The sequence below is a fragment of the Lutjanus erythropterus genome, chromosome 4, assembly GCF_056507025.1.
Source record: "Lutjanus erythropterus isolate fLutEry1 chromosome 4, fLutEry1.hap2, whole genome shotgun sequence".
NCBI lineage: Eukaryota > Metazoa > Chordata > Actinopteri > Lutjaniformes > Lutjanidae > Lutjanus > Lutjanus erythropterus.
This window is the reverse complement of record NC_139320.1, coordinates 42,426,492-42,454,206: the sequence shown is the minus strand read 5'-3', so window position 1 is coordinate 42,454,206 and position 27,715 is coordinate 42,426,492. Positions and strand designations below refer to the sequence as shown.

Genomic DNA, 27,715 nt, shown 5'->3' with positions numbered 1-27,715 from the left:
CACCAATATCAAAGTGCTACCAATGTTCTCAATACACTCTCAGTAAGAAAGCCAATGTTCCAGAATATCAAACTAGCCCAAAACATAGTTGAATAATTCAAACTACTGTACTTGAGGTAACATTTTCTAAGAAAAGTTACCATACTTTTATCTCAACAGTTAGTCCAGTATGAAGTTAGCACAGTCAGAGAACAAGTGAGACTTCAAACAGAATTAATAACAGGAACAGGAGACTTGAATCTCAACATGACTGCAGATATTTCAGTTGGTAATCCACACTTACATACAGTGGATGATATATGGTCGAGACAAATCGATAATTGTGTCTAAGAAAATGTCCGTCTGAGCTTCTGCATGGTCAGTAGAAGGGTCAGTACCAGATCCGGCATGTGTTATCCTTGCTGCCTGCAGGAGAGCACAAACACAAACAGGTGGCTGCACAGAAGGACACAGCTGCACTCTTTTCATCTAAAATGTGCAATTAAGCATTTGTGCCGGCTGGCGAGGAGCTGCTGAAAGCTACATTTTAACAGTGCGTGGTTGTCAGATGACTGTGTGGCTGTCAGATGTGGTGTGTGTGTGGACAGTGTGTACCTGTAATGACAGTGTCACCCTCATAATTGAAGACGCAGGAGAAGATCTCATCTGTGTGGCCCTCCAGAACTTGTAGGCAGACTCCAGACTGAACATCCCACAGACGAGCTGTTTTGTCTGAGCCGGCAGTCAGCACCCTGCTGCCCTGGGGGCTGAAACAGATCTACCAAGAGAGTCAGGAGAGTTAGTCTTATTCAGAGATGTGTGTGCGCACTACATGAGCGATAGAGTGGGCAAGAGAGACTGCTGAATAAGAGATTATGCCAGAAGTGGTTGAAATTAAATGAACGGGAGGGGAAAATGAGTGAGTTTAGAACACTTTTACCACGTCAGCAGCATTATTCCATAGAGGTCATTCAACTTTAAATACTTAAGGAGGATAAAGGCACCAGTGGCACCACTTAACGAAGAGTTTTTCCAGTGGAGTCTTATGAAAATCACGGCTGAAGCTGATTATATTAGATCCTGGGTCTATCGTTCCCTGAATGGTTTTATATCCCCATAGTGAGGTAAAGGAAGAGATGATTAAATGAAGCTGGCTCTAGATGGCCATCAGAGGAAAGTATGTTTTTATTACACTCTAAACTGAGCACCAAGGAGCGGCCCTAGACAGGAAATGGAAACTGACTAGAGAAGAAGCTGACAAAGACAGAAGACCAGAGGAAGAAGATGAGAGTGGAAGCTGTGACAGGTACAGAAATGGAATAAAAATGGACAGCGAAGAGAAAAGAAAACATCAGGAAAGAGGAAACGACAGGAAAGAGGTATAAATAAACACAACTAAAGCTGTGTCCCAATTTCATATTACATTTTAATTCTAACCTCATTTCCTAAATAGTGGGTTTACACTGCAAAATTTGAACTTTTGATTTCCCTTGTGTTTTTAAAACCTATGTGGTGGCTTCAATATAGAGTTCTATACATTTGAGATACATAATCTACTCAATCAAATTGCCACATTAAGACTTAAATCATCGCTCTGCACATAGAGTAGGTATAGAAAATGGATGGATGAACTGGCCAATAATGTGTGGTCACAGAGGTGTGTGGTTTTAATTTTATCCACCATTGCTTCAGTCTCTTCTTCATCATCACATGGTCACTAGGCTGTAGTCATGGGATGGGCATGTGGTGTGCTATGATGTTGCTTAACCTTCGCCATCTTGATTGTAGCAGAAATAAGTCTTGTATAAAACATCTGCAAAGCCAACGTTGGCAGGTCTTTACATGAATTGGTTTAGGTTTAACTTTAAATTCATCTCTATAAACAGCTATCTGTGTATCATTGCAGAGTCTGTAGACAAGAAATTGGCATTGGGAAGCAAAGGTTTCTGGTTTCTGTTTGTAATCCACATAATACTACAATGACCAATAATGTTTGAGTGGGCTCTGAACGCATGCAGTTTAACAGTCCATGTGCAGAGCAAAAGAGGCAGAATACAATGGTTGAAATGAAGTCTTGCAACCAATTGTCTTTTTTCAAATTCATCTGCGTTCCGCTAAAAAAAAAATCAACATTTGACATGGATTTAAAAATGATTAGTCCTACAGATTCTATGATCAGAACTGCACCCATAGCAATGATCTGTTATTCATAGCAGTGGACTGCTATTCAATGATAACAGTATCAGTAATTGAACAGAATGGAATATTCAACAGAGTTTGTTTGTTTACAGAATTTAGCCTCAAACTCCATTCTTGCATGTGAAGTTGCTAACTTAATTGGACTATAAAAAATGACGGACATACATAAGTCGGAGGAAATCTTGGCCTGGATATCCATTATCTGGATATCAGTTGGCTGTACCAGAAGCCCTAAAACTTTGGCTGTTGTCCCCAATCAGTGTCAGATGACAACTACATGGGTTCTGAGCTTAATGTTAAGGTAACAATTTTAAGCCTAAAACAAACTGTTTACCAGGCCCTACAAAAATGATGCTTACTCAGCCATCTTGTTTCTTTCTCTTCAGCTTTGAAGCACTGTACAGTCCTCAACAAATTTCACAATTTGACATTATATCTGTTTCATGGCAGCAATTTTGACATGAAATTGAAGGGTAAACACAGGTGTTACGAATGATCTTAATTAAGGCTTAATTAAGTCAAACAGAGTCAAGGTGCAGCAAATGTGCACTGGAAAGACTCTACTACATTTGATGTAACGGGACCTTATTTAGTATCACTGGTAACACCTGTGTTTATCTTACTTTATGAAAAATCTTCTGTGCACACTTGTCATTTTGGCCTGATTTTAATGGAGCACCCAAGACGGGAAGGATTCCTCTTACTAGAAGGGACAAAACATTTGAAATACGGCCCTGTGAATTTGTGACATGATGAGATGCCTTTTTCAGTAGAGTATGCACAGAAACATGCATTCAGGTATTTAGAACCAGCCACTACATTAACAGTCTATCATGTATTTTTTTTTACAGATTTAAAACAGAAAAAGCAAGCATGGTGATTTAACTAGAGGAGGAACTGAGACTTATTGAAAATAAAAGCATAAACAGCGAGACACTAAAATCGAAGGACGGACCAACAGGAAAAAAAGAAAAAACATGGTCATGGTTAAGAAGCATGGAGGGGAGGGGGAGAAGGTGTCCTGTTAGGGGGAGATTAGTGTCATAATCCTCTGCAATGATCCTCCATCCAGCCTATTTATTACTGACTGCCTGATGTGTTTCAGTAAACAGAGGTAACTTCATACACAGAAACCCTCTGGGCCAGAACCTGCAAGACACACACACTCATGCAGAGGGAGACACCTGGAAAATCGGTATCAATCATCACTCTCATTAAGCTGCAAGGTCAATGCAGGGTCAAACAAACACACACCTTATGGTGAAGTATGTGTTTATTTGACTTGAGGCCACGTTACGCTGGGTTAAAGGCTCTTTCTGCGGATGTGTGATTACATGTGATGGCACAGGTGCAACATTTGGTGCTCTGGGTTCAAAGGCTAGCAAGACATAGTCAGACCACTCTCACTCAGGGTCAGGGATGACAAATGGTATTTGTAATTTCTCATGGGCAAAACACTGACAATCTAGTTTGGAGCCCAGAGATTCAAGTATTCAAATCATCAGGAGCATCAGTACGGCCTAATGTCCAACTTGCTGAGTTTTACCATGTGACACAGTAAGCAAAACAGCCTGAAGCCCGGACTCCTGTCCCTCCACTTCAGCATCACAGTTTATCCCATGTTAACAAGGCAAGTAGAAGCAATATCCTATTCACAGCATTACCCAGCAGGGCTGAGGCTACAGACTGTGAATTAATGTTACACAAAATTCACAGAAAGCTACAAAAAAGACCATTCACACCTGCTGGATGCCTGGGACATCCACAAACCTGTGGCACATAATTATACTGACACTCAAATAGGTCTGGGAGATATTGTTCTACAGTTTCAAACAATGAGCATTAAAATAGCCAATTCTAGTGTCCCCGTGTCTGTTCATATCAAAAGTTTACAGTGAAATAAATGTGGCCCAAGTTGTTCTGTAATAATTTTCTAACCACAAACAGCATTCTGATGCTACTCCCTCTTCCAATAGCCTGCATTACGCAATGTTTGGCTATAAAAATCTACCAAGAGCAAAGATTTTGTTACCATACCTTGGAAGTTGGACTTATGAGATATACAGTATAGTGGAAACCTCTTAAAGTGATCATGTCTGTCAGGGTCAAATTGATAACTATGAGAAGATGATTATTATAACTGAATTGTTTTTTCTTACTTTCTCATGCAGATCATCATATAATTAGCATTTGTATATTTATTACATAACTATGAAGCAATGAAATAGACACCTTCATTATTTTTCCCTCACCAGGGGCCCACCTGAGGGGGCTTTATGTGACTGTGCTTCAACTACAGGCACCTTACCCGTGCTAATTTGTTTTTTGTCTCCCTCAGCAGCAGGCGTTGTTTCTCACTATTTGAGTAGACTACACAAGTTAGCCTGAGGAATACCAAGTTATACTGCTGCATGTTGCTTGGTTGTTTTTTGGCAGTTTCAACAAGACTACCGTTTCATTGAGAGAAAATGATTTCATTGTGCATGCAGCAGCCTCGAGTTATGGCAAGGCAAAGTATCATGGGAGCAGAGTAAAAAAAAAAAGATTAAAAAAAATTACTGTAGTTTTGTTTAAATCAAAAGACCCAAAATGCACATGGTAAGCAGTACTTGATTACTGCAAGTGAATTATTTAAACAGCACATATAAAGGAACGATTCTTTCCTTAGCAGTTGCTACAATAAGATGGAGTCTCATTTTTATAAAGTTAGATACTAACAGAACATGCATATTCAGCTTATCATAGAAACAAAATACTCAGGCTTTAACAAAAAAAAAGACTTGGTACCAACCTGTATTGTGCAATGGAGGCTATCAAACAAAAACTAGTCTGCAAATGGGGTGAGACTTTGGCATAAAACAACTTTTCACACTGAGACAGAGAGGCCATTTTGGGTCCAGTGACTTACCTTGGAGATTTCTCCATCATGGCCCTCTAGGGTCACGAGACACTGATGTGTTGTTGCACTGAACACTCGTGCTGTGCCTGATGGAAACAGGAACAGGTGGGGTTGTTAGCACCATAACATTGTACTTCTTTACATGTCAAAATGTTGACTTTATTGCATTGGGCCCCAGGACAACCAGCATATACATGTATAAGTATTTACAAAGTTATATGATAGATAGATAGATCAATAGATATAATACTGCTTTAATAACTTTAGTAGTAATAAACTTTGCGTAAATGTCTCACCGTCAGCAGAGGCAGTAGCAATGAGCTGACCACTTAAATCAAAACACACATCTAGCACCTCCTCCTTGTGTCCAACTAGGGTGGCGACACACTTCCCACTGACTGCCTCCCACAACTGCAAATACATACACATGTGACAGAGAACACTCTGAGTGACATAATGGTACACACACGGGCAGGAAAGACACAAACACGAAAACTAGGACACACATTCAAGTGACTGAACGCACACACAGTCTCATAAAATATGCTAGCATGTAGCTGTTAGCTGTCTTAAGTGGCTTCATTTGAACAATCTCCCCTGAAGGAATGCAGTGAGGTGGATAATTCTTACTTGTGAGCATGACTCATCTTGGCATAATTAAGGAATTAGGATTTAATTTTTCTCCTTTAAATGATGGAGACCTTGAAGACAGGAGGAGGAAAGAGACGGGGGTTGGGAAATGGAGGAAGTGGGATATGAATGACAGGAGCCATCCATCTCAAATACGCACAGTATATTTTGTAATAGTTTAAAATACTAATGAATGTCAGAGTATTGCTGAGGCAAAAAATATATTTTCAGTGTGTAAAATAATTGTTTTTGAAAGGGTTAAATAAAAACACACACAAACACTGATGCAGGACAGTTCACCTTGCAGGTTTTGTCCATGGAGCCTGTGACTATGAGGGAGCAATCCCAGTTAAACTGAACATTGCTGATTTCCGCTCCATGACCAATCAGAGAGTGGAGACGTCTGAGAAAAACAGAAAATGCAGCAGTGAGTCAGTTGTGCACTCTTGCATGCATAATCTATAGGTGCTACTCATGAACGGTACAGTATAAATCATGACAAACATGCACAAATTGATCCATAGATTGCAATAACAATGATCATGTCTGACCTTCCTGAAGCAACATCCCATATAGCAACTGTGTGGTCAAAGGAGCCAGTGGCTAGCCGATTCCCCACCGTGTTAAAACACAGAGAGAGGACCTCTGCAGTATGACCCTGGATGAAATAAAAAACAGAACATCATCCCTCATGGTCTCATTTCTATTCTCTTCTAAACTCCCTCTACATCTGTGTCCCTGTATGGATGAAAATACACATCAAAAACACATTATAGTTTAGCACAATAAACATTCGGACTTAAGCCTTCAAGGGAGATTCTTAAATTCTTGAGATAAATAAATAGAAATATGCATACGCTTAAGATCCTGCGCTCAATTGACGGCTGTCAGCGTGATTGATTCTTCATGGTGTGAAGTACAAAAAAAACAGAGAGAGCTGCAGAGAGTTGCTGCTCCCTGAGACGGAGTCAGCCAACCAGCCAGTCACACCATAGACCCACGTGCAGTCTGTACATCAAAGAGAGCTCACTGCTCCCCTCAGAGTGGGTTATCATCAGTGCCTTATTAAAGAGTTACAGCTACATTTCCCGTCAGATCAGGGGTGGATATGTGGGGTAGAAAAGGCTCTGGTCATCAGCAGGAGTAATAACACTCAATTTAGGAATAATTACTCTTAGCAGTGAATGAAAAGTTAATCAATTCATTAATAATGAATGGATGTAAGCCATGCCACAAAAAAAGAGCAAGAGAGGCATTGAGATATAGTAAGTAAAGAAAAGAAATCTCACAGTCAGAGTGGCCACCTCCTCCCCTGTCTCCACATCCCACAGCTTGGCAGTGGTATCCATGCTTCCTGTGGCCACCAGCGAACTCTGCGGGTTGAATGCCAGGCAAACCTACACAATACAAAGCTTTATTTTACAGTCAATAGTGCTGGATTCTGATACAAAGCCAAAAAGGATTTAGCAGACATTTCATGTTATCCAAACACTAAATATAATACCAAAGTAAAAGCTTTAGGGGACAGTTCCCAAAATCAATACATATTTCCCTCTTACCAACAGTCCAATTCACAAATCTAGATTGTTTTGGTGTGAGTTACTAAGATATGAAAATATTGGCTGTAGAGATGTCTGCCTTCTCTTGAATATAATAAAACTATATGGCACTTGGCTTGTGGTGTTAAGTACCAAAATAATACATTTAAAAACTGATTAGACATTAATTGATTAATCATCATTACAAATTTTACCAATTTAAAATGTATTAACAACGTGTATGTATCATGAACCATTTGTCCAGAGTTTGAAGGTTCTCTCATGGTTTGACTTGATCTGTAGTTTAGAAATGGCAGTAACTGGAATCCCTTTTAACATCATTTTGTTTGCCAGGGGCATCTGTTGAATGAGGACAGGCAGACAAGAGCAAGAACCTTTTTGTTGTTTTATTATTTTGTTCATTATCTCTGCTAGGCTTGGAGGGGATCATGCGATTGCTTGTGTGTGTGCATGACCATCGGACGTGGGACTTGTCCACAATCAATCTGGCACACTACTGGATCCATCAGCCTATTTTTTGTCCACATTCATGACTGCATGCTGAAGAACCTCTGTGATTCACAATTTTTTGAAAAACCTTGAAATTTTTTTTAATGAAATGAAACATGTTCTTGGCTATAACACAAGCATTCATAGGCTAATTATGACAAAACTTCACACAAATGTCTAATACAATACTAGCAGTGACTGAGAGCAACTACTTACAAGTAACTAGCTATATGCAATTAAATAACAAAATAAATGTAATTGTAATCAGTTACAATTAATGATAAAAAAATATGTAATTAAATTACAGATAATTACATTAATCAAAATGTTGGTGATTACAAAGGGTCTACATCCAAACAATCTTTTCAGGTTCTCCACTAAGTGACCTCTTCTAGTTTTAATTATTTGTGCTTCATAAATGTTTCATCATGACCTGCTAGAACTGATTAAATAAATCATTAACTGAGAAAAAGACGTGTGCTGTATCTTATTAATTATCAATGGTTAATAGATAATTGATTGTAAACATGTTCAACTATCAGTTAAGTGAAATGTGCAGATTTGCAACCCTTCTCAGCAACAGCATGTCTCTTTCCAGAAATCACGACCCGGTTAACTCAAGATAATCCACAGACCTTGTTGAGAGTAACTTCATGCAAGAACTACTTTCTGTCCACCAAACCACACCCACAAACCAGATCACCACGCAGAAGGAATCATGCATTTTCTCTCAAGGACAAGAATTTAAAGCTCAACCAATGAAATGCCATTCATGTCTGCATCCCATTCATCTATCATATTACAAGCACAAACCTCTTGTATTCTTGTAATAGCACTACAGGTAGGAGTGAAAATATGTATTTTTGATTTTGGGGTGAACTGTACCTCTAAACTATGCTATTTAAATGGTCAACTGGGCGCCAACTGATGGCACTTGGTCCAGATAGAGTAGAGTAGCCAGGAGCATATGCAGCAACCCTTGACAACAAATATACAAAAATGAAATCATTTTTAGTTAAACTAGATTGTCATACATACTATTTCTGCCATGTGTCCACGAAAGGTGTGAAAACATTTGCCTGTGTCAGCACACCACAGTTTGCAGGTCTTATCAAAAGAGCCGGTGGCGATCTTGTCTCTAAGTTTCAGAAAGACAAAATAAAGAAAAAAATGTCATTTGTCATGAAAGACTAAATACTCAGGGCAATGTTCTCAGTTGCTACGAGAGTTTTGCTGAAATAGCTCATTACCCATAGGGGTTGTTGAAGGCAACCGCATACACCACGTTTCTGTGACCCTCCAGCATATGCAGCTCTGTGCCTGAGGCTGTGTCCCAAACTCTGCATGTCCTGTCATAGCTCCCTGTTATAAACCTGCAGAGTGTTAGAGAGAACACTGAGGAGCATCACAACAAACTAAACTATACAGCTTCTCCCTGAACTCTAACATCTTAGGCCTTTGAGTGTTGCACACAGACCTACCTTGACCCTGATTTGTCAAAAGCTACATTTGTCAGTGGCAGTACATGTGCCTTAAGCTCCTGCAAAAAAGACCAGAGAAAGATTAGAAAATATAACCTCCAAGGCAACGTTGCTATTTATTCATTCATCTTTAAGATTATCCATGTAATGCCCATATATATAATTTCTCTTTGATGTCAGGGGAAGACCTCTCCCTCCTGACCCGACAGTGGTGGAAGGATTTGCTCTCCTTATGCAGAAAACATCACTATCATCTGACCTTCATCAACATAACTAATCCTGACATCTACCAATTAAGTCTTGTGTATTCTTTCACCTGTTGTTATCATGTTATTAGACTGTTGGCATGCCTCTAATTCTAAAACTTGGTATCCTAACCACTGCTGCTCTCTAGTGTCTCTTTGGACCACTGGCAAATTTTACCCTTCAAACTCCTAACTTCCCACGGATGCACAAGAGCAAAAAAAAGGAACTAATATAATGTTGCCAAACTTTGCATCATTTCATCAGCCATTATCTTTTTAACAATGATTGTTTCAATCCCTCAATCTGAAAAAACAAAGAGCTTTCTGCATTTACTCCCTGACTAGCAATTAGCATTACACACTGTAATGGAAAATCAATGAATGCATGTTAATGTCAGCATGTGTTCTGTGTCTGACCTTGGAGAAGCAGAACCTGTGGTGGTCCTGCTGGCCCTGTTTTTGCTGAAGTCGAATAATCAGCTGTTTGACCTGTTCTGCCCGGGACTCAGTGATCAGAGGCTCTAATTGCCTGATTTCTGCCAACAACTCATCAGGGTTCATTCTGCAAGATGGGAAAATGCAATTCTTAAACCTCACATCACATGATGTTGATAATGTAAAATAATGATGATACTACTACTAACAATAATAATAATAATAATAATAATAATAAGTTATTATTATTATTATTATTATTATTACTATTATTATATTATTATAAAATAAGTAAATTATTTTTTTGAAGGGACAGCTGACCCCCCCCAAAAAATACATATTTTTCCTCTCACCTGTAGTGCTGTTTATCGTAACTAACTACATAACACCCAGCCTGTGATGCTCAAAGCTCCAAAAAACAAAACAATTTTGTGCCATTATGCCTTGTTGTGAGCTCTTTCATGTAGAAACTATTTTCTTAACCAAACTACACCAGCTGCTGATGTTTTGACCAAAACAAGCTGAGTATCATTTAACCCCATCATATTTGAGAGAATGCATACATTTCTATGGTTGATAGCTTGGCAACTCATAGCAAAAATATCTAGGAGGATAAATAGCACCAGAGGAAAAATGTGTACCTCTGATTTTGAGGTGAACTGTCCCTTTAAGTACAAACAGAAATGAGACACTGTTGGAGACAAAATCCAGAGGCATTAAATTACAGGACCTGTTACAAGGTTCTGCATTCATTCAAAACTTACTTGAGTAAAAGTATGCAAGTATTATCAGCTAAATTAACTTCAAGTAGCAAAAGCGCTCACTATGCAGAAAAAAATATTGTCAGTGTTGGATTAATATTACTTATACATTCATGTGTATGCTGCATTTACATACACACTGTATACTGTTGGCTACAGCAAGGCATTATATTCTATACGATCATAACATTTCAAAGCCAATCAAATGTTTTTAAATAGTTTATTTAGTCTAAGAAGTGGGAGAATTTTCTCAACCCATAGAGAAACACTTCTTTCAGAAAAATAAATTCAAAATCAAAATCACCTAACCTGTAGATACACGGTGTTCACTAGACAAGAAGAAAATGAAAAATTGTAATCTGAAAAATAACAATTAACTTAAGCTGTCAGACAAAAAACTCAAATTTTGTTTCTGAGATCCAGTGGAGTGAAAACGTAAAGCTGCATAAATTGGGAGAACTCAGGTAGAGTAACCTACTGAATCACAGAGTTATCAGTTAGCTATAGTGCTGTTAGCTAACTTTATGAATGGTATCGTTCACACGCACCTTGGAGTCAAATCCAAAAGGTCGATTGATTTGGTCCTCAAATGTCCTCTTTCGTCATATTCCAAGATTATACCTGAAATGAGAAAAATAAATTAAACCACGAAAGGCCACTCAGGTCGACTAAAACTGAACAGAAAAGTGGCAGCCACCGCAACTGCCTCAGCTAACGTTAGCCAACATGCTGTTGGAGGTAGAGCTACAGTAATGTTACAGCAAACTGTCGTTAAAGCTGAAAACATTCCTCTACAACAGCGACACAGTCCCTTGAAAAGAAGCAATGTTTAATTTGGGACAACTTTTAGGCATTCAATTATTTCTATTAATTACCTGGCGGATAATATCTGAGAAGGAAACGTTTGAGTTTCATCTTGCCATCTATTCAGGCCACCTCACATCACCTATCAACAAACCGTTGCTATGGCAACACAGGCTCGCGGCACGCGCATGCGTTGTACCGACACAACCGCGCATCTCCAGATGTTGAATAACAAGTTGGTCAAAACAATAAACAAACGTAGGATGTAAGTCACCGTGTCTTCATTTTCACATCCTGAAGGCGATACTCAAAGAAAAAGGGACGATACAAAAGGCCACACTGACAAGACTGTCCTTGAAATGTTTTTTTTGCAGTGATGTAAACTATGTTAAACTAAGTAAAGAGCGGAATATACAAGGAATAAACCACATTTTGCACACACATTTGCCTTTATGCTGCAGAGGGGGAGTCATCGTGTTCCCAGACAGTTTTCCTATTTCTGCATAACAATATTTCTCTATTAAATTGCTTGATATAATCAATCACAAAGGCTTGTACTGATAGTCCATGCTGAAGGCAGCAAGGAAGTCTGATTTCATGACCACTCGGTTATCCCTCTGTTTCCTAATGGGTCAAAGTCTGTGGCTCATAAACTATGACAAAGGCACCTGCAGATCATAAAGATTATGTGTGTATATTCGAGCAACTGATGAATACCGACAGCTTCAAAAACACGCTCAGTGCACTTAAAGGATATAGCCAGACTTCAAATTAAGACAGAGGTGCTCAGGCAGCGCTCCTGGAAATAAAAACCAAGGATCCTGAGGAGATTCTGCTGAGGTGAAATCATGGGCTGCTGGGACAAGGTGAGGTCCTCCGGCTGGGTTTACCCCACTGCAGTCCTGTCACTCTATGGGTTTTTTGCTAACTGCAGAGTAGCAGAGCCCTTCCTCACACCATACCTAATTGGACCACACAAGAACATCTCTGAAGAAGTGGTAAGACTGACGGACACATACACTACATACTGTTCTGTTCAAACATGCACACAAGGGCATTGGTTTACTTTCAACACTGGGGGGATCAAGTGGGAGTAAGAAATCTTGAGCATCAAAAACTTCTTGTCCTTCATTCTGGTGCTTTTTCTGCATCAATTTATAGTGTGGCTGTTTTTATTTATGTAAAGGAAAACAAAAAAAAAATCATGTGCCAGGTGACAATTCAAAATATAATGGATATGGACTGGATTGTCCACACAAAGACTAATCTAAAATTGATTCTATGAGTTTAGCAAAGCTAAAGATGAGTAAATCCAAATTTAAATCTAAGCAGAGCTCTGTTGCCCTATTAAAAACTTTATTTATTTATTTATTTTTATCAATTTAAACTGAAATAAATAAACTTAAATAGAATTTAATGCTTGCTTACCCAAATTAATAATAACACTGATGTTAATAATAATAATAATAATAATAATAATAATAATAATAATAATAAATACAGAAATTTGAGTGCTTTTGGTGCTTTGTGAAGTGGACTTACTTTTGGTTGCACTGTATTCTTTGACAAAACGTTACATTGTTTGCTATCAGTTAAAAATTTACCAACATGTTATCTTGTAAGCAAGCTAGCTAAAAAGTCAACAAAATGTTGTATTTTTGCTAGCTAGCTTAATAGTTATTTTGCCTACTCATGATCAATTGGAGTGAAAGAAAGAAAGAAAAGATGTGTTCTAAATATCGAGGGTGGCCTGTCTCCTCCATCCCACCCAAAATCTACACCAATGCAAAGATTTAGTTTACAACCTGAAAATGTGAAGTACTGTATCTCTTTTATTAGATGCACTTTTATGAGACCAACCACTCTTCACTTATGATTGACAATGAGATAAGCATGCAATGGACAAGAGACAGAAACAGTGTGCCAGGACAGCCTTTCTTCTTCTGTGGTGCTTGTTTTTTTCCCCACAGGTGACCAACTACCTGTTCCCTATATGGACCTACTCCTACTTGGCGTTCCTTTTCCCCGTCTTCCTCCTGACCGACTTCCTGAGGTATAAGCCCCTCATTATGGTACAGGGGCTCTTCCTGGTCTCCAACTACATCCTGCTCTGCTTTGTCCCGGGTCTGCCTGCTATGATCTTCCTCCAGGTCCACTGAAATACTGATAAAAAAAAATTGTTGAAACCAGTTGAATAGTGATAATGCTTCACATGCAGCACTTCAGTTTTATTCAGAATAATCAAAGCTGCAGCACTTACTGTTTGAATCAGAGATGCCCTTGGTGTTGTGTGTCCCAGTACAAGTTTATTACACCCTAAAAACAATGTTTCCATAAAGAAAAAGACTATTGTCCTGCCGTTCATGGAAATAAAACAGTCTTGCTTCACTGGTGCATATTGCTCAAGATGGACGCCAAACGACATTGTATTATGTTATGCATTACTGGTATAAGTTCATCATATGCTGAAATCACTTTACAGTTTTTCTTAATTGTTTTGGCCCATTTTTTAGAGCAGTCTTAACATTCTCTAAAACCAGGGGTCTCAGTCTGCCGGCACAGGGGCCACTTCTGGCCCCTCCTCCCCCTCCCTCCGGTCCACAAAACACAGACAAAACTGAAAATTTTCAGCTAGGCATTTTTATAATTATTGACCAATTCAAAATGAAGACAGAGTTTCTATTTTTGTCCAATACATGGCTTACTAATGTATATGGAAATGTATAGAAAATGCTGCTTGCATTTTATGGTATGACAAAAATATGTTAGTAATGTAAACAAAAAAGTAAATTTTCAGAAATATTAGGCTTTCTTGGAGTACTTGAATGATGACATGCCCGACTATGAGATGACAATACCATCAGTGGCCCCCAAGTACAAATGTCTAAACTGTTTCATGGGACACCACAACTCTATTGCATGTCTGCAAAAGGTAGTAACTCAACCAAAACATTTATTTCATTGATGCTTCTGTGTCAGTGAATCAGCCAGTGCCAGCAAAATGAAAAGTTGTTTTGTCACTGTGTGAGTCGTACTGGTCAAAGTGTCAAGATGTTTTTTCAACATGGTAGTGAACCCTGGAAATGTTTCTTACATACGAATCCCTGATTTGTTCGACTTTGGTTGACACTGACCGCTGATTGCGCTGTGTAAAAATGATGGGTTTGCTGTTGTATATCACACTCAGCTATTTACAGCCAGATTTCGACAACAGATAAAAGATTACTTGGGAAAGGAAAGGCACATTTGTATGTACACAACACATTTGTGTAGCAATGTGAACAATACATGTAACTTTGATCTCTCATTTAAAGTCATATATGGTGAACAGAAAATTTTCCATAAAATGAGATGTGATTCTTATTTCATTTCTGTCACCTGGCAGGTCATTTGCCACTGCAGCAGACAGATTTTTATGGAATATACATGTACATAATTAAATAAATCAGTTTGCATGTAATGGCTTAAGTGAGGAAAGAATGTTTAGAAGTTGTGAAGAATTTGACAGTTTCACCAAGAATCAGCTGATCAGTTTTGATCAGTGAGCCTTGTGCAAGCGGCTACTGTGCTAATTAGACAATTGTACTTACCATTTTGATCACATACACCAACATGTTTGTAATGTGGTTGAATTAATGACAAACTCAAATCAGGTGCGAAAAACAAATTATTCAGAGATTTGAACTTAATGTTTTGTTTGATTGATTCCCATTTAAGAATTGGGCCAAAGCAAATGAGAAGAACTGTAAAACTGTTCTGTCCCACCAACAGGTCAACTATGCTGTAGTGACGTCCACAGAGGTGGCCTACTTGTCCTACATTTACAGTGTGATCCCAGTTGAGCATTATCAAAGAGCCACTGGTTACCTGCGCAGTGCTATGCTGACTGGATATACATTTGGTGCTGCCCTGGGTCAAATGCTCATCTCTCTGGCAGGTAGGGGTAAACTAAACTCTCTATATTTTCTCCACATTAAGATGAAAACTGATCTCATGTCAGATAATATATATTTCCCAGTTCTGCCTTTCCTTCCTGCATAACAAAATAAACCGGGGGAGCAAAGAAATTGCACTAAACTATGCTTCAAAATGTGAGCAAGCACTGATGAACTCTAATCAACAGGAGTGGACTACTTCTACATCAATGCTGTCACTCTGGGGATTGTTAGCATGGCTTTTCTCGTCTCTTTCTGGTTGCCCATGCCCCAGAGGAGCCTGTTCTTCAAAGGGAAGAAGGCTGCAGCTGTGGGCTCGCAGTCCCAGCAGGAGGGGCCGCTGGGACCGGATGGGCCAGAGGAACCAGTGATGTCTAAGGATGAATCTGGCTCGGGGACAGAGAGGATGGAGCATAATGGCAGTGCTGGCTGGTGCAGCAGGGAAAATGTGGCAACCGCAGGCCGTCTACTTTGGCAGAGCTTCAGGGAGTCATATTCTTCCAGGCATTTTCTTTTTCCTTATTCAGCCATTGAAAAAGTGAAATTAATATTGTGTTTTTTTTATTCTATAATGTATTCATATAGTAGTAACCTTTTAGATGGAAGAAATGCCCTTCTGGTTACAAACTCAATTCCAAAAAAGTTGTGCATTCTGTGAAATGTAAGTAAAAACAGAAAGCAATGATTTGGAAAGTTCTTTTTTTAAAAATCTATAATCAATTGACAAAGACAAGCTAGTTAATGTTCAAACTGATTGGTTTTTTTGTAAACATACATTTATTTTGAATTGATGCCTGCAACATGTTCAAAATAGTAGGTGCAGGGACATGTTTACCACTGTGTTACATCACCTTTTCTTTTAACAACACTCACTGAGCATTTGTGAAGTGAGGACAGGAGGATTGCTGAAATATTGAAAGTGAAATTCTTTCCCGTTCTTGCTTGATATATGACTTCAGGTGCTCAATAGTCTGGAGTCTCTGTTGTCATAATTTGTGCGTCATAATACACCACACATTTTCAACGGGAGACAGGTCTGGGCTGCAGGAAGGCCAGTCCAGTACCTGAATCCTTTTTTAACCACAAACCCACACTGTTGTAACAAAAACACAGTTAGTCAGTTTGAACATTGAATATATTGTCTTTGTATTGTATTCAGTTGGATACAAGTTGAAAAGTATTTGCAAATCATTGTGTTCTATTTTTATTTATGCTTTACACAGTGTCACAGCCTTTTTTTGAATTGGGGTTGTGCAACTGTGATCACAATCTGTTTTAATAATTCCCATCATGCAGGCATTTAATCTACTGGTCCCTGTGGTGGGCTCTGGCCACTGCCGGCTACGTGCAGGTTTTCAACTACATCCAGCTGATGTGGGACCATATAGAGCCATCTGCCACTTCATCCATCTACAACGGAGGAGTAGAGGCAGCCTGCTCTCTTGTGGGTAAGACTGGTTGTATGTGTCTGAGTGTGAGTGAGAGAGAAAAGTATTCAGAAAGAGAACAATGTTCTTATTTCTGGTAAAATCACACTTGAGTTACTTCAGTCTGATTCAGTATTATCAAGTACAGTAAAGAAAAGAAAAGTCTGGTGATATATATTTCTCTTAATATCAACAAATTACATGAAATTAATTAAATTAACAATGACTTTATCCTACCACTCACTGCTTGTGTAGGCAATGCTTTGTATCACTTATTCATGCCCCATATTTAGTTACATTTACTTTTAAAAACTTTTCTAAGACCATCATGAGTGCAATTTAAGACCTATTTCACACTCATACTCCATACTACATGTTAATTAATCGCTTATTAATTAATAATATTAATGGAATTTGCCAATTCAAAAACTACACCCTGTATATATGTGTGTGTATGTATATATGTGTATACGTACATATATATATAATATATATACACACATATAAAATTTTGTATTTATTCCAAATTGCTCTATTTGTACTGTATAACAGCCACTACAATTGCACTACTGGTATAAAGCACTATAATTTGATAAATGTTCAGTGAATGTACAATATCCAGAAGTGCAACATGAGCTACATTACTGTTGTTCTATAGTTATCTCACTGTTGTGACCAAAGAAGCTATCTCTCTAATGCAGCACGGTGGCATGGTGGTTAGGATTTAAGCCTCACAGCAAAGAGTTTGTGATTTTATACGGTCTAAAATTCAGATTATTGGATTTTATACTTTTTAAGACTCTTCATGTGGAAACCCTGATTAAAAACACATCAGTGAGCCACACGATTGCACTGAGTCAATCCCACATACACTGTCCTGCCGCTGTAAATACGGATTAGCACTAATCCATAGCTGAAAATAATATTGTCAGATTTATCATTTAAATAACTATTACCTTTAAATAGTGTCATTTATCAACAGAACATTTCAAAAAGCAGAAAAAGTCATGTTTAATGAAAGAGTGAAAGTTGCCTTTGGACAGAAGGCAGACAGAAGAAGAACAGAAGTTTTACTTTTTTTTTACTTTTGAAATTACCTTTTATTATCTTGAAGTTTCATGGAAGCAGGGAATAACTTATTTTCACCACACTGGGAAAATGAAGCAGGAGTTCAGTTAACACAGAGGAAAGGCAGAAGTTTGCAGCACAACCACATTATATCGAGCAAAATAAAATTTAACAGTGGTGTTAAAAGCTGCTATGTCTGATGGCACATAGACCTATAAAACTTGCAATGAAATGAAAACAACCATGCTATTCTTGGTTTTATGGGATACCAGATTAAATGGAAAATATGTATTGATTTTGAGACAGAATAGCAGCACCATGGTCCTGTTGGCTTCCTCTCAACCTGGCTCAGCAGGAGAAGAAGAAGAGTAATTGCTTCAATTAAGGAGAGAGAGTCAGGGGGTAATGGATTCTCTGATTATTGCTGATATAACGTGGTTGATTCCAAGAGCTGCGGTGGAAGTGGTTCATCATAACAGGCAGGCGCTGTGGAGGCCAGCGAAGGCATGTGTGCGCATACGTTTTGTTTTGAGGCCACGTCACTGTTTAAGCCGCCATCCAAGAAAAGAAATATTGTTGGTAGGATTAATGATAGATCACAACATGAATGCAGACACAGTGGAGGTGTTGCCCACTTGAATGACAAATGAATTTCTTTAATCTCTCTCTTCCAGGTGCTGCGGCGGCCTTCTCTGTGGGCTACATCAAGGTCACCTGGGCCGTGTGGGGAGAGCTGGCGTTAGGGTTGTTCTCAGCTGTAGCCACGGGTGCTGTGTTTCTGATAGCGCTCACCAGCAGTATCTGGGCAAGCTACGCTGGTTATGTCATATTCAAGTCCTGCTACATGCTTCTCATCACCATCACAGCGTAAGTTCACAGTACAACTTTTATTCTGCATCGTTACTGGAGGAACAGCAGAGCACAAAACTGAAATAGCCTACAGAACATCTAACAGGAATACGCCTTTTTCAGGGCAGCCATTTTGACATTAAAATTGTAGTGTCAACACAGGTGGTATCAATGATAATGTTAAGCCTCCAATCCATTCAAGTCAAACAGAGAAACAGTATATTGTGTAACAGAGTACTGTGCATGAAGGGTTACTGGAAAGTCTCTGCGACACTAAATGGAACGCAGCCTTTATTAGTATCATTGGTGTTTATATTACTAATTCATGTAGATATGGCTGCTGTGAAAAAGTTCTATAGTTAGGGAGATCCTGCATTGTGGTTTAATCTGTAAAACAAGCTTTAAAGATAAAGAAGGCTGGTTTTGCAACTACAAGTTATCTTTATTTTTGAATAATCAACCAGTTGTTTTCTCCATTAAGCAACTGACTGTTTTGTCTGTAAAATGTAAGAAAGTGCCATATTCAAATAGCTCATTTTGTCCAACCAACATTCCCCAAACCTACGCCAAGGATACTCAACTTGCTTTGTCCAGGGGACACTTTTGCAAACCAACAAGAGGCCAGGGCCCAGTTAATAAACAAACATGCATGTTATCCCCCCACCCTCTCTCCCCTTTTCCCGTCATATCTTCAGTGGTCTTATACAATAAAGGTATAAAAGGCACAAAATAAAAAAAAAAAAAAAAAAAAATATATATATATATATATATATATATATATATATTAACTAAACTAACTTGCCCCTTTTGACACCAGGCCTATATGACAGATAAATCAGATATTTTACTGCACTTAATAACTGTAACTACATTTTTGTTGTAAAAGCTTTGGTCCCATTTGAACGACTTTATACAACATTAAACATGCTGGAAACTCTTCCATCATGCAATCACTCAAATGTTGGAATAATTAACAATTTATTTTCATTGTGGACTAAGTAACGGCTACCTGTTACTATAGCACGGGCTGTACATTGAGTATTGCCACCCTACAATATTTAGTTCCTAATAGTTTTCAAAGAAACGCAAGATATACTCATTGAAGAAGCTGGTGCCCTATTTTGCACTGCTTATAAATATCTATGACAGTCTCAGCATGCACTAGTTTTCTCAGAAATTATGAGCCCTTTGTCATTCCAGATTTCAGATTGCAGCCAACCTCTCCATGGAGTGCTATGCTTTGACATTCGGGATCAACACTTTTGTAGCCCTTTGTCTTCAGACTATCATAACTTTCATAGTTGTGGATGAAGCTGTGCTGGGACTGGACATTGTGACACAGGTATGTCCATGCACAAGGCACCACACAGATATTTAACACTGACAGTATCTGGGTGAACTCACTTTGGATCAAGGATGTATGTTAAGCAGCATAAGATTTCAGTGGGAAAAGGGCGACACCTGGTGATTAACATTCACTATTGCATGCAGGCATGTTTGATGAAGTTTGTTCCATGGTAGCGCTGCAGCATTTAGCAGATGAATGCATTAGTTGTGAACTATTAAATTGATCCCCAATATCTTGACACTCTGACTCATTTTTTAACAAAAAATTTTTTGGTTTCATGAGTTCTCTATGACAGTAAACTGAATATCTTTGGGTTCTCTCTGTCCCTCTCTGCAGTTCATCATCTACGGCAGTTACTACGCTCTGATCTCAGTGCTGTTTCTAATTCGAGGGACCTACACTGCCTGTGCAAATCAACGCAGTCCTGAGCATACAGGGCCAACCAAGCAACAAGAGCTCAGTGTGGAGGTGATCTCTGCAGAACGTTTCTGACCAAGGTCAACAAACTGTTGTTGTCTCGATCTGTTCCATTTGTTTATGGAGAATAAAACAATCATACATCATATAACAGCATTACTGTTCTCTATTCAGTGTAAATCTGGGAATGTTATTGCCTCCAAAATAGAGCCAGCAGATACTGCAATGACCTTTAGGCGCTGACTGACACCATGGGTATTTTCTAGATTATCTCTACAACTTGTTATCTTTACAACAATCTGCTGCGGAAGCCAAGCAACAGCACAATAAATCTGCAGTTATTACTGATAAGTAAATATATTAAAGATTAATTGCTGAGATTTGTCTGGCTGCCTGTTTAATTTGAGCTGTACCGTCACCAAGGAAACGCTGCTCTTTGACCGGGTTGTTGATTGACAAACCAAGCCCAACGCCTAAGACAACTTCAGGTGTTTCCAACAAAGAGAGAGTAGCACACCGAGGAACATATACACACATACCTGATACAGGTAAAAGACGAGCTGAAGATGGAGGCAGTGCGGAGGTGGAGGGCAGGCTGGAGATATCCCACTACTCTGCTGTGCGTATACGGATTCTTCAGCACAGTCAAACCCATGGAGCCTTTCCTCATCCCATACCTGGCAGGACCAGACAAGAATCTGACAACAGAACAGGTATGAGAGAAAAGAGAACAGACCGAATTACCTGAGGAAATCATGAATCAAAAAAATATCATAATGTAAATCAAGACAGTCAAAAGTACAAATATGGATATAGGCAGTTGCCTTGTCAGTTGGCTGTGGCTTTGACAACAAAACCTCAACTCAACAAAAGTATAAAAGCAACTTTTTTTTTTGCTCCAATTATTCATGAGTCTGAGTAAAAAGGTTTATTTCTTAAAAGTTTTGGTCACAAATTTGTTCAAATCTGCATTAGCATTCTGGCATTCTTTGCCAGAGTAATCCATCCAGAGATGCTGATAAAACAGCATGATTATTGCACTGGTGTGCCACTCTGAAATGTATGTCTCAAAAATGTTATCTTGTAAAAATCATTGTACTAGTTGCCTTTGTTGGTTGGGTTAATTAAGTTTAGGCATGTGGAGTGACTGGTTAGAGTTAATGTAATATCAAGGTAAGCCAATCAGAGGCAGAATAAGGCTGGTCTTCACTTCTCCTCATGCCCTGTGGGAAAAATAGGTATCTGTTGCCCTATGTAAAATAGTTACAGTTCAGTCCCCAAGAAATGTCTTTGTTAGCTGTGACCAGCAGCTCAATACTGTTGGCCACAGAAAATTCCCCACCCTTTTGGTAGCCACAGTTTTTGATATTTGGCATGGAGGTCAAGTGTGTGTTTTTGGTAAAAGAGGGTGTGGTAATGGGAGAGGCCTACTGGAAAAAGGCACATAATGTTCAAATGGATTTACAAAGATACACAAGATTTGGTGGAGAGTTTTGTCATGAGCCGAGAGACAGCTGATTCAGATTTGGTTCAGATTGACTGACAAAAGGGGGCGTGGTAGTGGGAGTGGCCTATAACTAAATACACAGACTTAAATGGATTCATGTAACATGACCAAACTTATCACAGAGTCTTGTGGAAACCTTCCTTGAACTGGGCAGTTTGTTTTTTAGTGACTTTTGTTCCGTTCCCTACACTTTAGCCACGGCTCATCCATGACCCATGATACATTTGTCATACACGCTTGTGTGAGGCATCACTGGGCTCTGCAGAGACATTCAGAATCATTATTGGACTAAGTAGAATTAATTTTTCTGGTGACGGTTTGCATCGGCCCTTATACTTGAGCCATGCCTGCTTTCATAACTCATACAGAGTCACAGTCACAGAGCCTGACAGCAGGCATCACTGGACTTCCTTTTTCTATTGCACTCTTTCCCACTTTGTCCCACTCCTTTTATTTTAGTCATGGAGGAGAACTGGTTGTGTGAATGCATGCACATCTGGATGCATGTGCATATGTATGTTGCGTGGTTGCCCTTGATTAAAATCAAACTGCACATTTTTAGAGTGGACTTTTAATGTGACCAGTCCAGGACACACCTGTGCAATAATCCAGCTGTTTAATCAGCCTCTCTATATGCCACACCTGTTGGGTGGATGGATTGTCTTGGCATGGGAGAAGTGCTCACAAAGACTAATTTTAACTCATGAAAAATGGAAACAATTCACTGACACTGACAATTCTAGCTTACTTTTTTGCACCTGCAGGAACAACATTTACATGTTACATTATTTACAGAATAACCCATTTGGTGAATCACAATTAAAAGTTAAATACAGTTTTTATTACTTGAGTGGTAAAAATCCAATCCTGATTATAAAATAGTTCCCATCTTACATGCAATGTCTCTTTCACATCTGTTCATTTTAACTATGGGTGTTTTCCCATCAGGTAAACAATGAAGTTTTACCGGTGTGGACGTACTCCTACCTGGCCATGCTGGTGCCAGTGTTCCTGCTGACTGACTGGCTGCGTTACAAGCCTGTGGTGGTGTTCCAGTGCATCGCCCTCTTCATTACCACAGCAATGCTGCGCTGGCTGAAAAGTGTTGCAGCAATGCAGGCCATGGAGTTCGTCTACGCGGTGGTGACAGCCTGTGATGTGGCCTATTTCTCCTACATCTACAGGTCATGAACTGAGACTCAAAGGGCAGAGCAAAGCACCAGCACTGCCAGGTGTCAAGGGTTTGAATTTGTTGTTAGGACAGACGTGACATTTTCTTTTTATGTTTTTTATTGCAGTGTAATAGATCTGAAGAGGTACCGGAAGGCCACGTCTTACACCCGCAGTGTCCAGCTCCTCGGGTACACAGTTGGCGCTGTGCTGGGCCAGCTGCTCGTCAGCTTCGACCTCATGTCCTACAACAACATGATGGTATTTACGCTGGTTCTCACCGCCATCGCTCTCCTCACTTCCTGCCTCCTGCCAATGCCACAGCAAAGCATGTTCTTTCACCGCAAACACACTGGACGGAAAACAGAGACAGAGGATACAAAGAAATATGCAGACGGGGCTGGAGACGCAACAGAGCACACAAACAGATCCCTGAGTGGATTAAGAGATGAAAATGTGGAGCAAAGAGGAGAAACGGAGGATGATGCAGGAAAAGAACGGGATGGAAAAGGGCCTCCAGTTGAGAACCTAGAGGAGGTGGTTGGCGCACAAAGCTGTGGCAAAGTCCTCTTCCAGCTGTGGAGTGACTTCCGCCAGTGCTATTCCTCCAGACATCTGGTTTACTGGTCACTGTGGTGGGCGATGGCCACCTGCGGCTATAATCAGACCGTCAACTATGTCCAGGTCAGTCGCAAAGGTCACATACATCAAGTTGTTAATAATTAAAAAGATAGACCTACTTTGTTGGTACATCTTTATCGTGTGACCACTTTTAATGATCACTGCAATATAACCTGCAGTTGTTGTGGGAGCACGTGCAGCCTGCTCAGGACTTCAGCATCTACAATGGAGGTGTGGAGGCTGTGTCCAACCTGTTGGGTAAGCAACAACATATAAAGCAAAGGTTCTCAAAATGGGGGGTGAGCCTCCCAGAGGTGCTCCTATCAGTTTCAGGGGAGCCTCAGTGAATGAAAATGAAGATGTATTACATTGGTTATTGCATAAGTTGTCACATAGAACAGCCGACGTGTGATTGGAGTACAGAAAAAGTTCAGAAATACAGTGTTGGAGAATTTTTCTCTGCTTTTCCAGAGTCAGAAGCTAATAAATGCCTTTGGACAGATGACCTTTAATATACAACCCCAGTTGGGATGTCGTGTAAAATGTTTATAAAAAAGTATAATACAAAGACAAGATAGTTAATCTTAAAACTGAAAAAATAACAAAGGCTCATTCATTCACAAGCATGGACTGGGTGAGACGCAAAAACTGCATGATCAAATACTCTATAAAAGACTACTACTACTTGGGAACACTTTGGAAAATTTTTGTTGGCCAACACCGTTTTTCGCTTCATATAAGTTAGTTAAGGGGATACCAAGCAAAGCGTAAATCATATATCACCAACATCCAGAAATGTCACCAACTTCTCTGGGTCAAAAGCTCATCTGAGATGGACAGACACAAAGTGGAAAGGTTTGCTTTTAGTCTGAAGACTCCATATTTCAATTTCAGTTATTTTTGGAAAATCATGGCTGTCATGACCTGGGCTTAAGAGAAGGACCATACACATTGTTACCAGTGCAAAGTTCAAAAGCCAGTATCTGTGAGGGTATGGGGGTGTGTTAGTGCTGAAAGGTACACAGGTTTTGAAGCAATGTGTGCTGCCATACAAAGTCTTTTTGGGGACATCCCAGCTTTGTTCAGCAAGACAATATGATGCAAATGCTTACAGAGTGTTGAAAGAAAAGGTGATGTATCACAGTGGTAAACACGCCCCTGTTCCAACCTTTATGGAACATTTTGCAGGCATCAAATTAATTATGAGTATATATTTAATCAGTTTGAAAATAATATTAATATCTTGGTTTTGTACTGTATTGTATTGCATTCAGTTTTTATCTACGTTTTATACAGAGCTACAAAATGTTATATTGACTCAGTTTAGTGTCTATGAGATCAAATAACAATCACGATCCCACAGACACCCAGGAATTGAGCAAAACTAAGCAAGTAAACCAAGAGATTTGTCTAATAATCTGAAATGAAACGTGTTTTACAGGTGCAGCAACAGCCTACGGTATCGGCTTCATTGAGGTGAGATGGGAACAGTGGGGAGAGCTGGCCCTGGGTGGCTTCTCTGGACTTGGGGCAGCAGCGCTCTTCCTTGTGACCTTCATCGGCAACATCTGGGTCTGCTATGCTGGTTATGTCATATTCAAGTGCCTGTACATGCTGCTGATAACAATAGCCATGTAAGTGATGAGTGTTAGATGAAGAGATAAAAGATAAAGGGGTTTATATTATATTTATAAGCCCACTTTCTACCAATGTAAAGAAAAAAAACAGTCCTGCAAGTCATAATGAGAAACCTTGAAATAACTCAAAATAATTAGTTTTCTCAAAATGACTTAAGTTCTCAATATATAAAAAGAAAGATTCTCAAAATGAGGAGAAATTCTCAAAATGACTTACTAATCCAAAAATAATGGCACAGTATCTCAAAATAAAGAGCCTGTCAAAATAATGACTTATTGATACTTACTGATAATAAAGGTAAAGTTTCTGAAAATCTCAAATTTTGGCAAAACAATGTAAAAAGAAAGTTATATAATAAATAAATATAATTAAATAATGAAAAACTTTCTCAAAATATTGACTTATCTCAAGATGACTTAGTATCTCATAATAAAGAAACTCTCAAAAGAAGAAACTTTCTCAAAATAATGTAGTATCTAAAAATAATGAGTTTCATCTCAAAATGACTTACAGCAGAAAAAAATGACTTTGTATCTCAACTTGACAAGAAAGTTATTAGTCATTGTTTTGAGAAAATTATTTTGAATTCTATGATCTGTTTTCTCCTTATCATGTTGGTAAAATGAGCTTCCATAGATTTAACTTAATAATTCAGGCTTAATTTCACTGCAGACAAAACAGGAAAGAGAATATTTAAATAATAACTCTTCTCTCAGGTACCAGATTGCAGCTGACCTGACAATGGAAAGATACGCACTGGTCTTCGGGGCAAACAACTTTGGAGCCTTGGCTCTACAGACAATTCTTACTTCTATTGTGGTTGACAGCAGAGGACTGAGCCTGGACATCATTTCTCAGGTGAGCCGTCCGATCAGAAAAATGTCACTCAGGTCTTCTGTAGACGTAGTGCAAGTGTTTACGTTCACTCATCACTGGAATATTTTCCTCTTTTTGCAGTTCACCATATATGCCAGCTACTTCTCAGTCATCGCTGTTGTATTTTCGGTGCGGGGAATGTTTACCATTTGGATAGAAAAGAGAAACAGCAAAGACTCCACCCCTCCAGAAGATCCAGACTCTAATGAACACAGATTCTGAATACAAGGAATTTGACACCTACCAGCTGAGATAATCACTTATGCTTTTGGTCCAAATAGGCAAAAAACAAATTATTGAATGCAACACCATGAATATAAATCTTTTTTTTTTTGTTTTATACAAAACAAATATACAAGATTTTCATACATCCATATAAATGAATGGTTTGGTCATTTCGTCTTACTTAAAATTCATTTTAATATATATACTGTATATATTTACATATTAACTTAAAATTCTCTAATACCCAATGTAAGTGGTTTTCAGCTCATCAGTCATTTCCGTTACCCCATTATGGATGTGGTTGACTGTAGTTCAGAAGAGTTGTGACCCGGGCCTCTGTCAGCAGGGCAGGAGATGGCAGAGAAACGGGTCCCCTGCCCGTCCCTGATGCAGCGGTCACTCCTCCTTTCATCGCTCGCCATTAGAATAGGCTTTTTTTTTTTTTTTAAGTGAGAAAGGATCCTGCACAAATAAACAGTTTGGTTCTTCACAAATACAGTAAGTGGCAGTACCCATTAGCTTTTCCAAGCAACAGTTCTGTCTTAACAAATCTCGTGTTAGGTACAAATACTGATATGCACAAAGAGCTAATTTCCTAAAAGAAAAATAATATGTACAGAATTGCAGCATAATGAATGGGATACACTGTATGCAATAACTTAGTTTTCAGCCAGTTTGATTATACATTGTGGTTCAGTAGAGGCCAGTTCACAGGTTAAATAGAGAAGAGGGGATCAACCTCTCCCTCTGCACACACCATCACTTTGTTTTGTAGCCATAGCCAGTGTCAGCATGACTGTCTGTCATATTGTTCCATCTGTGACAAACTGCGATAGAAAATACAAATCCTTACAAACATTGTGTTTTTAAAGCTACTTGTGAAACAAAACAGTGCAATAGGTGCAAGCGCGCCAGTTGTTGACCCTGTAGTGGAGCTGATTGGATGGATCGCTATAAGAAGGGATTTGTTGAGGAGCCTCCTGCTGGATATTGTGCAGACGGACCTGCACCCTAGGGGGAAAAAAGAGACACACAAACACAAAAATTTAGCAAAACAACTTAGCATTAAGAAGAGGGCTGAAATAAATCCACTATTAATCAATATAAAGTGATGGTGTTTAGCTTTAATCCAACCACTTGTCTTTTGTTTTTT

The 27,715-nt window shown here is 39.0% G+C and overlaps 4 protein-coding genes across 10 annotated transcripts in view; 2 read left to right on the top strand and 2 right to left on the bottom strand.

Moving 5' to 3' along the window:
• Window positions 1-20: 20 nt before the first annotated feature.
• daw1 (dynein assembly factor with WDR repeat domains 1) lies at window positions 21-11,642 on the bottom strand. The gene is made up of 13 exons (XM_084718053.1): window positions 11,553-11,642; window positions 11,226-11,298; window positions 9,899-10,043; window positions 9,237-9,295; window positions 9,006-9,128; window positions 8,794-8,893; window positions 6,997-7,104; window positions 6,259-6,365; window positions 6,008-6,110; window positions 5,374-5,488; window positions 5,087-5,163; window positions 595-757; window positions 21-405 (listed from the first exon to the last, which is right to left on the bottom strand). Exons 1-13 carry the CDS (start codon window positions 11,590-11,592, stop codon window positions 371-373), a joined length of 1,248 nt encoding a protein of 415 aa, XP_084574179.1. The 5' UTR covers window positions 11,593-11,642; the 3' UTR covers window positions 21-370.
• A 640-nt stretch (window positions 11,643-12,282) lies between these two features.
• slc19a3b (solute carrier family 19 member 3b) lies at window positions 12,283-20,891 on the top strand. Of its 2 annotated transcripts, none has more exons than XM_084718050.1 (8): window positions 12,283-12,479; window positions 13,452-13,631; window positions 15,253-15,418; window positions 15,605-15,920; window positions 16,713-16,864; window positions 18,586-18,778; window positions 19,961-20,102; window positions 20,445-20,891. In XM_084718050.1, exons 1-8 carry the CDS (start codon window positions 12,330-12,332, stop codon window positions 20,598-20,600), a joined length of 1,455 nt encoding a protein of 484 aa, XP_084574176.1. In that variant the 5' UTR covers window positions 12,283-12,329; the 3' UTR covers window positions 20,601-20,891. The 2 variants fall into 2 exon arrangements, with proteins under 2 accessions (XP_084574176.1, XP_084574178.1); XM_084718052.1 differs by having other exon boundaries at window positions 12,341-12,479; window positions 13,452-13,534; window positions 20,445-20,886.
• A 42-nt stretch (window positions 20,892-20,933) lies between these two features.
• slc19a3a (solute carrier family 19 member 3a) lies at window positions 20,934-26,942 on the top strand. The gene is made up of 7 exons (XM_084718049.1): window positions 20,934-21,238; window positions 22,981-23,216; window positions 23,331-23,886; window positions 24,003-24,081; window positions 25,265-25,457; window positions 26,178-26,319; window positions 26,419-26,942. The coding sequence occupies exons 1-7, from the start codon at window positions 21,092-21,094 to the stop codon at window positions 26,557-26,559; spliced, it is 1,494 nt and encodes a 497-aa protein (XP_084574175.1). The 5' UTR covers window positions 20,934-21,091; the 3' UTR covers window positions 26,560-26,942.
• agfg1a (ArfGAP with FG repeats 1a) overlaps window positions 26,733-27,715 on the bottom strand; it is a 30,786-nt gene continuing 29,803 nt past the window's right edge. For all 6 annotated transcript variants that reach the window (XM_084718043.1, XM_084718044.1, XM_084718045.1 and 3 more), the window contains one exon: window positions 26,733-27,573. In XM_084718043.1, coding sequence (XP_084574169.1) covers window positions 27,514-27,573 — 60 coding nt within the window. In that variant the 3' untranslated portion in view covers window positions 26,733-27,513. The remainder of the gene's footprint in view (window positions 27,574-27,715) is intronic.